This window comes from Vollenhovia emeryi, unplaced genomic scaffold (genome assembly GCF_000949405.1).
Source record: "Vollenhovia emeryi isolate VEMERY1.0 unplaced genomic scaffold, V.emery_V1.0 DF939149.1, whole genome shotgun sequence".
NCBI lineage: Eukaryota > Metazoa > Arthropoda > Insecta > Hymenoptera > Formicidae > Vollenhovia > Vollenhovia emeryi.
The window spans coordinates 1,910,748-1,927,950 of NW_011967217.1; the positions used below are offsets into that span (position 1 = coordinate 1,910,748).

At 39.4% G+C, this 17,203-nt stretch overlaps 1 protein-coding gene across 5 annotated transcripts in view; it reads right to left on the bottom strand.

The window, feature by feature from the left end:
• LOC105565806 (synaptosomal-associated protein 25) overlaps nt 1-17,203 on the bottom strand; it is a 52,620-nt gene that overhangs the window by 11,789 nt on the left and 23,628 nt on the right. For 3 of the 5 annotated variants that reach the window (XM_012019310.1, XM_012019307.1, XM_012019308.1), the window contains exon 4: nt 13,504-13,552. In XM_012019310.1, the coding sequence (XP_011874700.1) occupies nt 13,504-13,552 (49 nt within the window). Of the gene's footprint in view, nt 1-3,965; nt 4,015-6,345; nt 6,395-13,503; nt 13,553-17,203 lie in introns of all 5 variants that reach the window. The other 2 variants (XM_012019311.1, XM_012019309.1) reach the window with 2 other exon arrangements.

The following is a 17,203-nucleotide window of genomic DNA, read 5'->3' on the forward strand; positions in this document are numbered from 1 at the left end:
TAGTATTAAAAACAATTTTCCAGTACCAATGAAACATTTTCAGATCCATCAGGGACATGCGAAAGGGTAATATTAAGGTTTGTTTAATGAAAGAATGGTACGTCAGTATTTTTCCAAGTTTAACAACGTTTTTGAAATCCCGAACTATACTCAATAAAAAAACTATCTCTTGTGTTTTTTTTGTGCGGTTAGCCGCTCTCGAGTTAAAATAGAAAATTGAAATTAAAAGTGTAAACAGCTTCATTCTTGTGTCTAAAAATGTTTTAGCGGTACTGGAAAATGATTCTCAATATCGCGTCTACACACGCTAAATTTGAATAAAATATCTCTGAGCGGTTTCTCAGATTTGTGCAATATTTCTTTTTTCAAATTTGACATCCTGTATTTTAAGAGCAAAGCACTTTAGGGCGTACATTCACAGGACACTTTCTTCATAATAAACCAAGGAATATCCCCTTACATTTTTTTTGTACTTACTTAGAAACCACTACTTGTGTAGTGGACACGAGTTTGCCTAAAAGACAGCTCTATAAACGCATAGGAGTATACTCATTCTCGGCTAACAATCTGTATAAGCGGTATCCTTCTAACATGAGTATAGCGGATTTGGTCGGTAACGATATACGTTAGGCGGAGGTCGGATTCGCGGTTGTTCGCTTTGCGTCTTACCGTGTTGTCTCCGACCTTTATTTCAACTCCCCGACGAAGGGAAATTGCGAAGGCGAAGAACCGCGAAGTCGCTCCGCATGCGTTGTGTAAAATGTACATAAACGCGATTACACGAGTCGTGTTGACTGAGAGATGCGGCGCGAATGCTGTGACACGCGTGTCATGAAACGTCTCGATCACGTCTGTTGTCCGCTTGTTCTGTTTTCCTCTTGTAAAGTTTCTTGTAAAGGTCCGTGTTTGCAGGTTTGCACGTCGCACGATTTTTGTTTAAAATGTACAATCCTTTGCACGTATGTACAATCAAGCTGAAGTGTTAATATATCGATCCTCTCAATTTTATAGCTTCTAAAGGTGACAATATTAATTAATTTTTTCACCCGTCAAATTTAAATCATTTATAGCATATATAGCGAATTCGATTGCTTGCACTAGTGCGCACTGAGTGCAAGTAGTCTAAGGCCTGTTTATAGTCAATTTTTATATTTAAATTTGTCGAGTATTTAGCCAGAAAAATGATTGCTATACAGATCATTTTACTGGCTACAAAATATTTCAAGAGATATTTAAGACGATCCTTAAATATAAGAATTGACTGTAAACAAGCCTTAGGGTGCACTCAGCGCGCATTAGTGCAAGCAACCGAATTCGCTATTAGTCAACTACTTTAAAGAAATATTATTTTGTAAACATTCAAAGTCCAGAGACTAACGAGCACTGAGATCCTTTCATGAATGTAAATTAATAAATTATTTCCATAAACGTCTCGTAAAAGTCATATTATGTATTGGCATAGAGTAGATCTGACATTATTCGTAGCTCTCTAACCGTTTAATATGACTTAAGGCCTGTGTCCACGATGCTAGAACTTGGTCCAAGTTCTAGTTCTGAGAAATGTGTAGCCAATTGACTTGCAGCTACTCCATAAAAGCTGCAAGTTGATAGGCTACACATTTCTCGAAATTACATAGAACTTGGACCAAGTTCTAGCATCGTGGACACAGACCTTTAGAAAAATCTTCCTCCAGCTAATTTAAGCTTTTGTTTATATATTTATTTAATTTTTATTTAATCTAGGCTTCAATATACTTTTTCACTTTTTTTTTTACAAAGAATGTAAAATTGTGGCCTGAGATTTATAAACATGTACAATAAATACATAATAATAAATATATGCGATGAATAATAAGTGCACGAATACGTACTCACAAATCGTGCGACGCGCAACAAACCCCGAGGGAGCAAAAATCTCGAAAAAATGCGAAAAGGGGGAACGAGGGTTAAGAACGACCAGAAGGTCGTGAGGAGACCGGAAGAATGGCGAGGGAGATCCGAAAAGGGTACGGCGGGAAGTATCGTAACAACAGTATTAGTAGTATGCAGTGTAGAAGAGAAAGTATACGCAGACAGCAGTGCTGAAGCCCGAGAGAAGCCGAAGAAAGAGCGGCGAAAAGAAGAGCGGAAGAGAACCAAAGCGCGCGAGGAAGCGAGAGTAGTACGAAAAGAAGAGAAAGGGGTAAAGAAAAATGGAGACCACCGCGCTTGAAACAGTGAGAGCGAAATGTATGTGAACGGTATAACGATGGTCTGACAATGAGTGCGCTACTGGACAGTATATAATGCTAGATAGACTATATACAGTACACATCATTGCCCGACAATAGGGGTGTAGCGATAAAATAAAACAAAAGCTCGATGGTAAAACAAGGGGCCTGCAAGATTTCTTTACGTTCATTTCACACGCGAGATTGTCATGGAACATTCTCCTTTTCTGGCCCAAAGATACCGAGAGCTACACCCCTGATTGGTAAGTAAAATAGCAGTATCTCGATGCACGCGTGAGTGTCACGTGTTATTATCTGCCCAGCGAAAAGGGACGCGCAGGTAACGGGGCCCCGTTCTATCGGCAGATTCGCATCCGATTTTCCCCGATCGATTACTCCGACGTCTAACTCGAATTGTTCGGTCGGGGGGGTTGCAATTACAGCGTTTATAGGTAATTTCGCGAGAGGAGAAAATAATTATTTCAAGAGAAACAAGGGAGCGCTTTCACTCAGAGTCTTAATGGCCGAAGGAATCGAAAAGTCGAAGTGAATGAGGGGCAGTAAAGTGATAATAACTGATGGCAGGGAATGATCTGTAAACGCTCAAGTCTGTCTTAGGGCCAGTTTCACAAACGTCGGTTAACTGCTAACCGAAGGTTAATTGATTCTCTGTCTCTTCTTGAATAATAAGATGGAAAAAGAATAGGGAGTCGACTGAACCCTAGTTAACAGTTAACCGATGTTTGTGAAACTGGCCCTTAGTCGTAGACGTAAGGCGAGGCAGAGAAAAATAAAACGTAAGTCGTATACAATGGCCTTTCGCGACTTACGTTTTCTTTCTGCCTTGCCTTTCGTCTACGACTAAGCCAGACTTAAGCGTTTACGGATTGTTCTCTGCCATGAACCAATAGATGACGAAATGTCGCTTCCCGACGGATTACAGCGGGAAGCGTGAGATTTTCAGAATGCGGGAAATCGACTTCAAACTGCCTCGGAATCGGAGTCCTGTCCCCTTCCCCAGGACGATCTGTATGCAGGACGTGTCGGAAATACGCGGCAATATTTCAGAGCAATGATCAGATCGCGAGTAGGCGGAGAGATGTACTACGTGCAGGAAAACGGTACTTCCGTCCATCACTGGCACCGCGCGAGCTATCGCTCACAATTGCTCGCGAGATATCGCCGCGTATTTTAATCGCACGGCGGATAAGAAGAGAATTCTCTGTCTTTACATAAACTCGGCCCAGCCGCGGCGAAGAGATACAGAATTGTTTGAGGCGTCGAGAATTGATAACAGCGATAAAAAAAGGGTCCCAAGGAGACCAAGCGAGAGTAAAGAGACACAAAAGGGAACGTTAAGTGTTAAGCGAAACGGAACGGAAGTGACCATATGTTTAAGTATAAAAAGTGAACGCTCAAGATGGCCGCTCACGGACGTTAATATCGATAGTCTTTTACGTGACGTTCAAAATGTTTTTAGTGATAAGGCAAATATTTATGGCAAGTACAAAGCGCGAGCACAGATGAGCACTATTCTTATCCGCAGTGTACCGATATGTATGCTGTGAAATGTCGTTATTTTCTGATATCGCCGATCGTCGCCTATCGTTCCAGTATCGGTCGGGACCGGCGTGACGGTCGCGTAAAGGCCGCGCACGCCTGAGTCTCTTTCGTATGTTCTTTCGAATTTTCCCTTTCCTGCCGCGCAAAATTCTCTATTTTGTTTGTGTTAGAGGCTAGAGTGAAGTGGCTTACCGCCTTGCTCATCCAGCATTACGAGGCTTTTCATCCCGACCTCGTGGCTCTAAACAGGCAACCGACAGGCAATCAGGCGGCGTGTTGAACATCGGGGAAAAGTTAATCGCCGTCGGGACGCTCCCTCGCCTCGCTCCGCAGCGATCTTCAATGCCACCCCCCAAAAAGAAAGAAAAGACGCCCCCTTCCCCCGCCGTGTTCGCCAATATCGAACGCGGGGAGAAACGAGGGAGAGATATGAAGCAGAAAAACAATGATGGAGAGAGTCTCCCGACAAAGATGAGAATATCGGAGCGGCGAGAGGGCGCGGACGACGAGTTACGGCTCAGCTAATTAATTTCTTATGCGTACTAGGAGGGTGGATGGACGAGGGTGGATGATGATGTGACGTCTCGATAGTTATCGACAAAGTGGCAGAGATGGGATTCAATGATGATAAGTGTAGAAGAGAGGGGATGAGAAAGAGGGGGTTCATCCTGTTATTTTCATTCCCAATTAATTAATCTAATTATTCAGGGGGATTGGACGAACAGTTCATATCAGGAGGGTTGGATGAAGAGATGAGGGACAGAGTTCACCCTATACTTTTATTCCCAATTAATTAATCTAATTATTCGTAAGGATTGGAGAAACGATTAATTTCAGGGGGGGAGGGTTAAATGTGACGATGCGATGACAGGATCACACTTGTAAGCACAATTAGTATGTACAATTAATTCGTTAAGATCTAAGAGGGACGCAAAGATTGTAGATAACGACGTGGAGATTCACGCTCCTAAGCCGCTCGATGAGAGATCTTGACAACTAGTAACAAATGCATAGGTCCCGCGCTAATTATTCTCCCCGCGAACCCCAAAGGGGATGAGTGGGGAATTTCGATCAGAGTAGAATGCGCATGAAAGAGAGCGATACTTTAAACACTCGAGAATAAAGGATGAGAGATGAGACGAAAAAGTGGGATAAACCTATACGGTTTTCCACAACAAGAATCGCGATGCCGATGATCTTTCACACTCGCGTCTATGACGTCCGCGTATTTACACAAGTGCAATGGACATTTGAATTTCTACTGGCGCGCGGATAAACGAGCGCGGCTCGTGAAACTTTGCGACGTACAAAAATGGCATGAAAAATTATTGGCGGAATATTAAATACCAACAATCTCTCAAGTAAATACGCACATTTCGAGTGACTTCTAACGGAGAATCACTCCTTTCCATACACTTCAAAGTCGAGTGTTACATTAAAGAATTACAGTTACCACATAAGGAATAAGTTTTCCCCAACTTCGATATACTCTCTAGCTGGCATATCGCGGGTGGAAAAATATCGGATTTCGAGTGCGAACGATTCCGCCGGCTAATAATTCCGCACTTCGGAGAAGTAAATGGACACCAGAGCAGAGCGAAGCTAAAGAGGAAGTGGCGAAGGCGAGAAAGACAGAGAGAAAGAGAGGCAGAAGTACAGAGAGAAAGGTGAGAGGATAGCGGGATACTCAACCAATGAGTAGACATATCGATAGAGTATATCATGCCGCTGAAAGATACTGGAGATACGGTATCGGGGATACGGTCGGGGGATCGGGACAACGAGTGGAGTTCCGTCGGGTACCCTAAAGAAACCTAGGGTGAGAGCCTAAAAGCGACCACGTCGCTGTGGTGGTTCGACACCAGTGACGGGACGTCACTGATCACTCGACCTATCCGCTGGCGACGCGGGAGAGCCGCTTTCGTCATCGTTGGATCCTCGCTCGCCTTGTTCGCCTCTGTCTAATGACAGCGAATGAGTCATTGTCACCCCTCAGCAAAAAAAAGAGAATCGACTGGCACGGTCGACTGCCGTCGATCTTATATCGACTTGGACAGCACTGATTCGCAAACGTTACCTCGCGGGAGAGATTATTAAATGAAAAAAAGAAAAAAAATTCATCTCATGCTAATTAATTAAATTCAAATTTTTGGTATTTGCAGCCACGCCGCTGGTGTCCCGTTTTCCTTGCGTGGCGAAAATCTAGAATATTCCCGTGAACGGTCGACCGTTCACAGTCGATTCATTCCACGCGACTCCATCGGGATTCCGATAATCACGCATTGAAAGCACACCTTTTCCGAAGGGAAACGCAAATTGGCGGCTAATGAAGGCCATTCTTCGCTTCGCATCTTTTCGCTTTTCCTATGCTGCTTTCTCCTCTGCCATTTTTTTTCCGCTTATCATGAGCTATTCCTTCTCTTTTTATTTCAATATTTTGTACTCGTCGAACTATCGCATCGTTCGCTCGTTCTTCGCAAGACAGAGAAATAGAGAGAGAGAGACAGACAGACAGACAGACAGAAAAAGAGAGAAACAGTGACTTATTGGTGTTTACTGAGAAACTGCTTACCGCCTTGGTGGTCTAACATCGTCAGAGTGTTCGCTCCGATCTCCTCGGTCTACGACAGGTTCGAAGGTGCCACACATTAACGGAAACGAAAGAATCGTTTTTCTCAGTGGATGCGTGAATTAACTGCGGAACAAAGTCACAAACAAGAAAGCAAACAAAATCGCACGGACACGTCCCGTCGAGCCAAAAGCAACAGTTCTTTCTGACGGGGGTAGAAAAAACATTAATACAACTGCAAGGTTGCTAATTCGCGGTCGATCATTCGCAGCGACTTTACCGCAAGTTGCGCTTGCGGGCGTAAAAGAAAATCAGAATCCGGAAGATGCTGTTCTTCGACAGAACGTGCCGCGCGTAATAAACAGATAATAATATTGAGATCAAACGAATAGGTAACGATAAGTAATAATAATAAATAATAATAATATATAGCAATAATAAATAATAATAACGATAATAACTAAAATAAAAATCTCGTGATATCGATATTTCTGAGATTATACGTACATGATCCTAATCGCAAGTAACTACAATCGTTCGCACGCTTCTTCATCAATCAATCGCAGTCGTGCTGTTTCAGCATCATTATTTGATCATTAACTTTTTTTTAAATATTAACAACAGACCTTCCTAAGGGACTCGCTAACGGCAGTTATCTGAATAATTCGAGTTCCCCCCGAAAGATGCTCGACTTAAGAAGAGAGGCCTGAGAGAGGCCCGCGTCGAGCTAACCCAATTTCTCACTTATCGGTTCTAATTGTATTATATCACGATCAATCAGCTACGACTGCAATCGGTTTCTGCATTTACTGCATTTACGTTATAGTAGAGAAATTATAGAAAGAATAGAGAGATAACAACGATGACGGACACGACGTCCACAATATTAAGAGTAATGACGACTGAGACAATCTAATGGAGCGTAAATGGGCGAGATGCGTCGGCGACATTGTGAGAGCGAGAATGAGAGTGAGGGAGTGAGAGAGACAGAGAGAGAAAGAGAGAAATATTGATTATCGGCTAGAGACGTCGTCTCCGAAAGAGTTTTCTTCGTAATAAGAAATAGGAGCGAAAATTATTAGATTAAATCACATTGCTCCTTGTTCATTTCCCTGGGGTGGAATAACTTTCCAGGATGATGTTTCGAGGGGAGTCGCAAAACGAGCTTAAAAGTTTGAGCCTAAAAGTGATTGGCTGTTGAGAAAAAAGTGAAGATGTTTCGAGATTTGTCTAATAACACGGAACTACAACCAAATTTTTTTTAAATTAACTGGAATGAGAGTAAGTGTTTCTTATAGATTTTGGATTGCTGAATCCAAATTTATAACTCATTTTACTCCGTTATATGTCTAGTTTTGTTCGAGGTTTTGTTAGATAATCGAGAAAAGAAGCGAAAAATCTGTGAAGATTGAAAGAAACATTTAGGGGAAAAGCAAAACTAGGTATGGCATCAAAGTGCGTTCACATGGAACTGATTTAATTTAATTTTTGCAAATTAAATAACGTACAATTAACCAAAAAGAAATTTTACTTACCTTTAATTATGTATGATAACCTAATTGTTATAAAACAAATCGATAGAGTAACAAATAGTCACACAATTTACATGAGTCGCTAGAACCTTTTAAGAATGTATTAGATGGATCAGCGCTTCCAAAAGTTAATCCAAAAATTAGAAAATTAAAATTAAACAGAACATGAATTCTAATAAATAATTGTAAGAAATTCACGAAATCACAATTTAACGAAACGAGCAAGCAAATCGTTTTGAAGCGTCACAGAAACATTTTTACATATTTGAAGAACATGATACAGAAAAATCAAATTTTTGGTCTTTGATAGTTTTTGAATAATTTATTAATTTTTTTCGAAAGTTCCCGTAAGATTGTATGTTAAAATAGTAATATACAATCAATTAATAATTTTTAAACGAGCGAGTAAAAGAATTGGAAATAATTCGCGTCTTAATTTGGCGCGTTATTAAGAATGTCAAGTTTGCGATGACAGCATTAATTGTGATATCTATCCAATACATTCTTAAGCTTCATAAATCGATTTTAATTGTTACTTTTGGAAGATAAGTTGTAAGATCTACGCAAGAGTAAGTTAAATAAGTTATAGACGCTGAGTTGGGCATGGAGCGAACTGCTACTCTCAGTACGAGTTTCAAAAAGGTCTGAAGTCTAAAGTTTCTAATCTGTATTTGTAACTTTTGGAAGGTAAGTTCGAAACCAGTAGACTTGGCTTCAAATGCACTTTCTTCAAATGTTCCTTCCAACGTCTTTTCGCAGATGTTCTTCAATTATCTTAAAAAAAAAACTAGATGTGAAGAAGTAAAATGAGTCACAAATTTGGATACGGCGATCCAAAATCTATAAGAAACGCCTACTTTGGCTCCAAATAATTTTCCAAACTTTTTGTGGTCCTGTGCAATTTTCACTAGGTTTCCTTGTGAATTTTCCAATGTAATAATAACGCAGATAATAAAGTGCGTCTCAAGCGATCGTCACCGACGCGTCTCATGAGAGTCGAACGTGTTTCAGAATACACGGTTAATCGGCCATGATGATGATGACGATGACAACAATAATGATGACAACGATGGTGGCAGTGGTCACTGCTAATTACTTTCGCCTTTGGTAGTCGGTGATTAGCGTGATTGACGCGATCGCGCCGAGCGGAGTTTTCTTTACGACGTTTCGCCTCTTCGTTAATTCACTTCGTACCGAACTCTCAATTGGACGACCGACTCTCGATTCTCACACAAACATTGTATTTATACAATATACATATAATCCTTCCTAATGACGTATATGCGCCGCGCACATTACATTTCGGCCAGCGACTCTAATTGTAAGACAAAGCGGGGACAGTATCTACTTTGGTAAGACGACGGCCGACAGAGAGTAGTTGCACGTTCGACGCAGAGATTGCAAAAAGAAAGAAAAAAGAAGAGATATAGAGAAATGATAAAGGCAAACAGATAGAAATAGGGGGTGTGAGAGAAGATAACAGGTCAAAGAGAGAGAGAGGAGAGGAATAAAACAAGTCACGACAGACAGACAGATATCTACTGTCACAAGCGTTTACGAAAGTTACGAGGTATATACTTTCTTGACATGTACACTAGATAGACAAATACGTGTTAATATGTACATACATAAAGAGATACATATGTATGTAGTTATAAATATATTATATATATTTTACATGTAGATTGAAAGCGACACAGCTGTAAGCTTCGCGAGTGGCTACAGTATACAGTGTACAATAAAGAGATAAAGTACACAGTCCAGAGAATTACTGCATGTACCTTGTGGAGTGTGGATCGATCGGACTAATTGCGACACGAGCGCGACATCGCGACACTTTCAATGATTAACGAGGCAGATAACGAAAGTGATGCTGGAATCAATATTCGCTCGTAATCGCTTTACGTACAGCGGCTAGAAATCACTTAATTGACGACGGCTATGGTCGAGAATCGTAACGATGATGATTATGGCTTCGCGTAATACTATCTCGACTTTACCTTGACTTGCTAGAAATGAGACAGTCATGTAAACTGCAATAACGGGCAAAAATGAGCAAAGAGATACCTCGCTCGGACGATTTTAGCCATCGCTCATTGTTTATTAAAAAGTTATTCAGAAAATAAATTTTTTCCACATGGATTTTCGACTTGCCGCGCAAGGCGAGCCCCATCCCTCCAAGCACCCTTTCAAGGCAAAACTATTTCCATTGTTGCATGGTCCCACGTGGATTATTAACTTTCCGCGTATTCTAATTCTACGCATCCTCATTTTAAATTTTAATTAGAAGTAGATTTGGATTAGGTATATATCTCTCCGGATGAGGGTGCAGAAGAAAGTCTCCTCGATCCCCTCCCTCCCCCGACCAACACATTTCCTGTGGAATCATTTGTACAGTTCCGCATGGGTTTTCCCTTTTCAATTTAAATTTCTTACGAATTTCAATTTTCTAAATTACCTACACAATGCCTGTACATTAATTTTCTTTTATACATTTTATGCATCTTATACATTTGTATATATCTCTTATCTTATATTTATCTCTCTAATATCGAAACGTTTTTATTAATAACTTTTTAACAATCAACGAGTAACGGCCAAAACTTCTTAAAGGTTACTCAGCATGATGATCTTGAAAACACATGTCAAGGTTGGGGCGGGGTCCCCTTTTGTCTCATTGTTAGTTTTACCCCAGAATGAAGTACGATGAGGCACTTGCGATTATCAAAAACTGTCCCGGTGTGACCTAATTCCTGGGACCATCCGAATTACTCCAATACGCCCCGTGTACGAAAGCAGGCGCGATAACAGCGTTCAATAGGTGTAAGGGTGTACTTAGCACGCTTTTAAATCTCATCGCACCTACGAAAGGGTGTGAAGGGGAGGCGAAAATTTCGAAGGCACGGCAAGACCATTCCCACACGTCAGATGCTAGTTATTGGATCTCGCTGCACGCGAGCGCATCTAATGTGTCGCCGGGCGAAAGTATGAGACCCTCTACACGGAGAGGGAAAGAGAGACGGGGAGTAAAAAGGGCGCGAGATGGAAAATGTATGTAAGTGTGTAATCGATTTACACAGAGAAAAAGGCGGGATATGGAAAACAAGAAACGGAACAATCACGATCGAATACACCATCCGAACAGCAACTGTTAGTAACACACGAGAGCAAGTCTGATCTCGTTAAGCGGTTCCTACATGCGGTCCAACAGTTTACGCAATAATAAGAAAAAATTATAGTAAATAGTATACAATGAGATAGAAAGTGTTGTTCTTCTACTTCATTTGTGTACTATTCAACTCCAAGGGTCTAAAAATTGGTACTAAGATAAAGATGAGAGACATATTGAGAGATAAAGTTTCGAAAATGTCGATATACAATATGTTGGTAAGAAAGATACTGGTGAGGGGTATCGATGCAAAGTTGATGCGATGACTTGTTTATGCAATGGTGATGTCCGTTTGCGCGTTAATAATCCGCGCAAATTGTTGGATCGTGTACGAGCCGTTTCGCGTCAATGCTGGCAAGTTATTATAGTGGCGGCGATAGCAGCGGCAGCAGCAGCAGCGGCAGCAGCGGCAGCGATGACTGATTCATTGCTGGAGGCCCATTTTCACGCCGTGTATATGTTGTGGCCGGCAAAGTATATCGTGAGAATTTGCCCTATGTTGGATTTCTTTAATGTCAGTGGTGGTGAGACATAGTGACAGGGTAAAAACGGGCCTGAATAGTTCGCGTCGTGGTTGCATGAGCTGGCACTCGTCGGATCGTCGGGAGAATGATTTCTTCATTCAAAATTCAATGAAACCCAAAACGAGGTCTCTTTCGGCATCAGTCAGAGACGAATAGTAGACGTATCATACGTGGAAAAAGTACATAGTTTGATTTTTGCGAACAGTCATTAAAGAAAAAAGAATTTAACTTCATACTTTCGGAACTCAACGAATTTGAACGGAATGTAATTTGAGTTTAATGAAAATTCTCCTTGACGACCCAAGGCACAGTCTGAACATAGTGTAATGGTACAAGTAGTAACGTTAGTAATGTCAGCAGTATCAGTAGTGTCAGTGATGGCGATGGTGTTGTAATCGTAGTAGATCCGACCAGTAATAGTATACAACTTGCGATTGTGCAGTGGCAGTTGGCTGTCGATCTCCCTAATCGATTTTGCTAATCGAACACGAAACAATCTTCACTGTTGATGCTCTATTATGATATAAGGACAATTTCCCCCGTTAATCGTCCCCGTCTAAACCCTCTTTGGGTACGTAAAGGTGATTAGGGGGCGAAGCTAAAGCGGAACTGACCGTCGAGTCCGCCGTCCCGTTAGAAGCACAGTATTAAATCGGTAAACCGCGTCAAAGCGAGGCAATTTCAGGCGCGTGAATCCGAGCGCGGATCGATCGATATTTCGGAGACCAGAATCCAAAGCTGGACTCTACCCTGGCGCGTATAACAGGCGCCTTCGCGTCTGAACGAGGAATCCGACCTCGGGGGTTCTATCAGATTTTGCCTAACGTTTCGCGCAAAAACAGTGAGATGTTCCGCGAGAATTCCGCGTATCGTCTACGCCTGCGAGTTTCGGCGCTACCGAATTGGGACATGCTGAATATCTGACGCATACACATAAATCACAATTAACGAAAGTGGTTTGGGGATGGCGGACTTATATATTCGTAATACCTCCGGTAGGACTGAGCTTATTAACAGGACAACTTCCTTCTGCTTAGCAGCTACAACCCACGAGCGTTTCGAATACCGATTCTCCGAGATCACTGCATTAACCCTTTCGGTCGCTTTATAAACTGTCCCGGGCTCGCTAAGAAAATTTAAATGTCGAGCATAGAGTTTCTTATAGAAAAAGCATCTTGTGCTAAAATCCTTCTTTATCAGGTACCTTCGTACGCACGACCGGAAGAGTTAGTGTTTAATCGTTATACCGTCATGCGTGCATCTAATTATTATCATGAGAATAATTATGTAAGTGTATTTTAAAGACTTAGCAGGTTTTTGGAACTCTCCCACAAGTAGCAAGCATAAACAGCGTTTAGGGTAAAATCTACGGGATGCCCGAATATTGTTAAATATCGTTGACTAGTTTTGATATAAAACACACAAAGAAAATGCAAGAAACTGAACGAAAAGTATCTACGCAACCCTCACACAAATCAAGTAAACCTTAGTTTCAAATATCTATTGTTTTTTTTTACAAGAAGCGGCCTAGCTTCTCAAATACATAAAAAAAATTCAACGAAGTAAAGAGATCTCGTTTTACAATGAAAATAAAAATAAATTTGCTATTGAACGCCAGATTAATTTCACTCGATGGAATTAATGTATCACTTGCTTGCGATAAAAAAAAATTAAGTAAAATCGCAGAATACATGAATCACTTATGCGTACTTTTCCGCAAGTTTCCCGTTCGAGACTCCGTTACGTTATATACGTTGGGTATGTGTGTCATATGCCTGTGAGAAGGACACTCGCGGATAACGCTTGCGGATGATAGACAGTGTGTCAAATTGTAAGACGTGCGTGATTATACGACAACGTGTAATTCCCTCGTTCCTTCACATCCTATCCTCATTTTCGGCCGTTACTTAATTTCTAACAAGCGGAATTCACTCACCTCCCTGGTCGTCGAGTGCGACCAGAGTGCGGATGCCGGCCTCCTTGCTCTATGACAGACAGAGGCAGCACAACACAGACAACCACCACCAGTGTTAGAGAGCGAAAGATAGAGATAGAGAGAGAAAGAGAGAGAAAGATAGAAAGAAAGAGCCGAATCTCTCTTCATTCTTCCTTCGTATCTTTCTTTTAGTAAGTATATAGTATATAGTAATATTAGTGGTATATTAGTATAGTAGTTATATATTTAGATATATAGACAAAGGTATATGTAATGGACAAATCGGTGATGGATATTGGGCAAGCAAGACAAGAGGTGGATATTGTGGCCGGATATGTTGAGGTGGTGGCGCGCGTAAAGAGTGGGACAGAGTGACAAGTATTTCGAGTCCTCTCTCGTTTATTAGTTTTTTTTTCTAAGAGATTTTTCTTTTCTGAATCGTTTTCCTTTGTTCCTTGTTCTTTCTAACACAAACGACGTCGCCCTTAGGCTCGCCTTGGCGTACCATCAATGTATATTTACGTATTTATATACATATATATACACATATCCATACACGTATATATATACATATATATATCGCATATGTTGTACGCGATACCTGCCCGCGACGCAGAGACAGGTGGGCAGAGACGGACGGGCAAGAACAATTGAAAGAGTATGAGCCCGACCGGCAGGTAGCGTCAAACGCGGTACGACGGTACGAACGTGTCGGCATGTTGTTGCTTGTTGTTGTTGATTTGTTGATGTTATTGTTGTTCTTGATGTTGTATCGGTCAATGGCGATGTTGTTATTGTTGATGTTGCTGTTGTTGTTGTTCATGTTGTAGTTGTAGATGTTGTTCCTGTTGCTATAATATTGCTGTAATTGTCGTCGCCGTTGTTGTGCGTTGTTTATTAATTTTTGTTTTCACACGGTGGATATCTTCCTTCTGACAAGGCTCGTGTTTTTTTTTCGTTCGGTCTTTGTTTCTTTTTATTGTTTAGTATTTTATTTGGGGGGCGTTGCCTTTTGTGATACTCTATGAGTTTCGGCGGAACAGGCTCGATCCCTCGATCGTCGTCGATCATCCCTGCGCTCTTCTCGCGTTTCGAGAGCAGAAGAGAGATCGAGCGCGATCGAGAAGATCCACGTCTGCAGTGTTTCTTTTTTTCTGGGCGATAGGTGGGAATTTCTTGGACACTCACAATCAGTAACGAAAAGAACGATACATAAAGATACATCACAAGGTACAGAATACGCCTTTATTGAGTGCGATCCAATGCACAAGGCAGGTCATAAACCCCGACTTCTTTGAGTCATGAATATGCGGCGCCGGCATGATCGGTTAAATCGATTTAAAAAAAAGAAAGAAAATTCGTCCATAAAGATGTTTATCATGATTGAACTTTGTCAAATCTAAATCTAAAACTAAAGATATAGAAATAAAATAATATCTTAATTTTTTAACAGAAATTTTTTAGATTAAATGAAACAACAAAATAAAATGTAGAAATATAAGTGACAGAGTATCTCGTAGGAATATAAATAGAACTGGTTTAAAATTTAATTTACCACATTAAAACAATGAATAATAAACAATTGATATCAACGTTAATGGTGACATTATACGTGACGATTGTAATATATAAAATAATTTAATATAAAACTCATCGAGACAAATTTCGACGAGAAATCCTGATGCGAGAAACTTCAGGACTCAAAGGGTTGCAAATAGCTGGATAAGTGCAAAGTAAAACACACACACACACGCGTAATTGGAGTGGAAGAAGGTGGGAGGGTGAATGAAAGGGTAGCGAATGAGTGAATGAGCGAGTGAATGAAACGATCGATGAATCAAGGAGGAGAAAAGAATAAGCGACTATATATTTTTATACATATTTAACGATTTTTTTTAATATACTTATAACAACACGTTTAATTATAGGTCATATTTGAGCATTGCTACAAGCGGATGTTTGATTCTATAAAAATTAATTCATTTATTTGTTAATCATTTAATTCATAATTTATAATTAATTACTTAAGTTATTGAACGCGATTGAGTAAAAAGTATCCATTGGATAGAACTCGAACAAATAGATTTAGATTGACATGCCGTTAAATAGAGGTAATATTACGAGAATTATGCAAGAATTGATTTTCCAACGAGTTCTTACTTTTTAATATTTTTTTGCTCCTTTCCTCATTCGACTTGAGGCATAAGCGTGCATATCAATATTTTGAATAATATCAACGGGTAATGATAAAAGTGCATAAAAATTAAGGAACCGTGAAGACTGAGAAGTTGGCGAGATCGAAATGACGAACGTATTAAATATAAATAAATGAAGAGAAACAGAAGAATTGGAAATAAAGGAATTAAGGGACTAGAGAAGTTTGAAATGTCGAACATCGGCTTGCGTTTAATTGTTAACAAAGTCGCGATTGAATATAGAACTTTTTCATTTTTTAGGATATTCAGTACATTATAAAGTACAAAAATCCACTCATTGTCAGAGTCGTTCTCAAGTCAAGAATCTTAACGTTTTAATGTAATGAAGCAAACAGTTGCATTTATGGTTTTACGATTCCGGTAAAATAAATAACAGCTTTGGGAAATTTCAAGAATATTTCGTCTTTTTAGAAATTATACTTGAAAAATTGAAAATAAATATAAAATTAACTACATGGCATCTAAAAAACGAAAAAATTTTACAAATTCGGCTTATTTGTTATTATAAAATTGTAACAATATTTTTTACTTTGATTTCAGATATAATTTATGCACAATAGTGTGTTTTACGACTCCTGTATAAATTTCAAATTGATATCTCTCGTGGTTCTGCAGATATTATATAAAACCATAAATATGAAGACAGTTTGCTTCGTTATATTAGACTAGAATGTTAAAATTCTTGACTTAGATATGACTCTGAGTGGATTTTTGTATTTTATAATGTTGTATTTAATATACTGAAAAATAAAAAGTTCTACATTCATTCATGGCTTTGTTATTAACAATCGCAAGCCAATTTTTGACATTGTAAACCTCTCTGGACTCATTAAAAATTTTTCTGTTTATTAAATTTATTTAATTTCTTGTACTCAATGTGTTGTATAAATCACATTTCTAGAATGCTATTTGAAAAAATTAAAATATTATAAAAATAAAATTATTTTTGTCAGTTGATGACAAAAATAAACTCGAGTAAGACATTCGAGTATAAAAAATTAAGCAAATACCTCTCAAATATCTTTCAAGTATTGGGATGTCCAAAAAAATTTACATTAACCGATATTTTACTTTTATTATAACTCAGTTGTCTCCTTCTTAGCAAAGATTTTATATTATTAAACTAATTAGTGTAGTATATTAAAAATCAGCAAAATATAAGCGAATATAATATATTTAAGCGAGATTTAAGACAAGATTTTAATTAATCTACACCTTTCCCCAATATTTTTCATTAAATACAAAATAAGATTTGTAAATTGGAATTAGAATGCATTCGTAAAAACTACACAAGAGTTTCGACTTTATGAATACTTTCTGACTAACAACAAGCGCTATGTCAATTACTCAGATAAATTTTTAATAACTCTTATTCATATGATAATTTATTTTTCCATGATTCTTTCTTAATTAACGTTGTAAATTATTGCTCAAATAAAATTCTAACTTCGAAAAAAGACGGATTTGCTTACAGACTCCTTTGT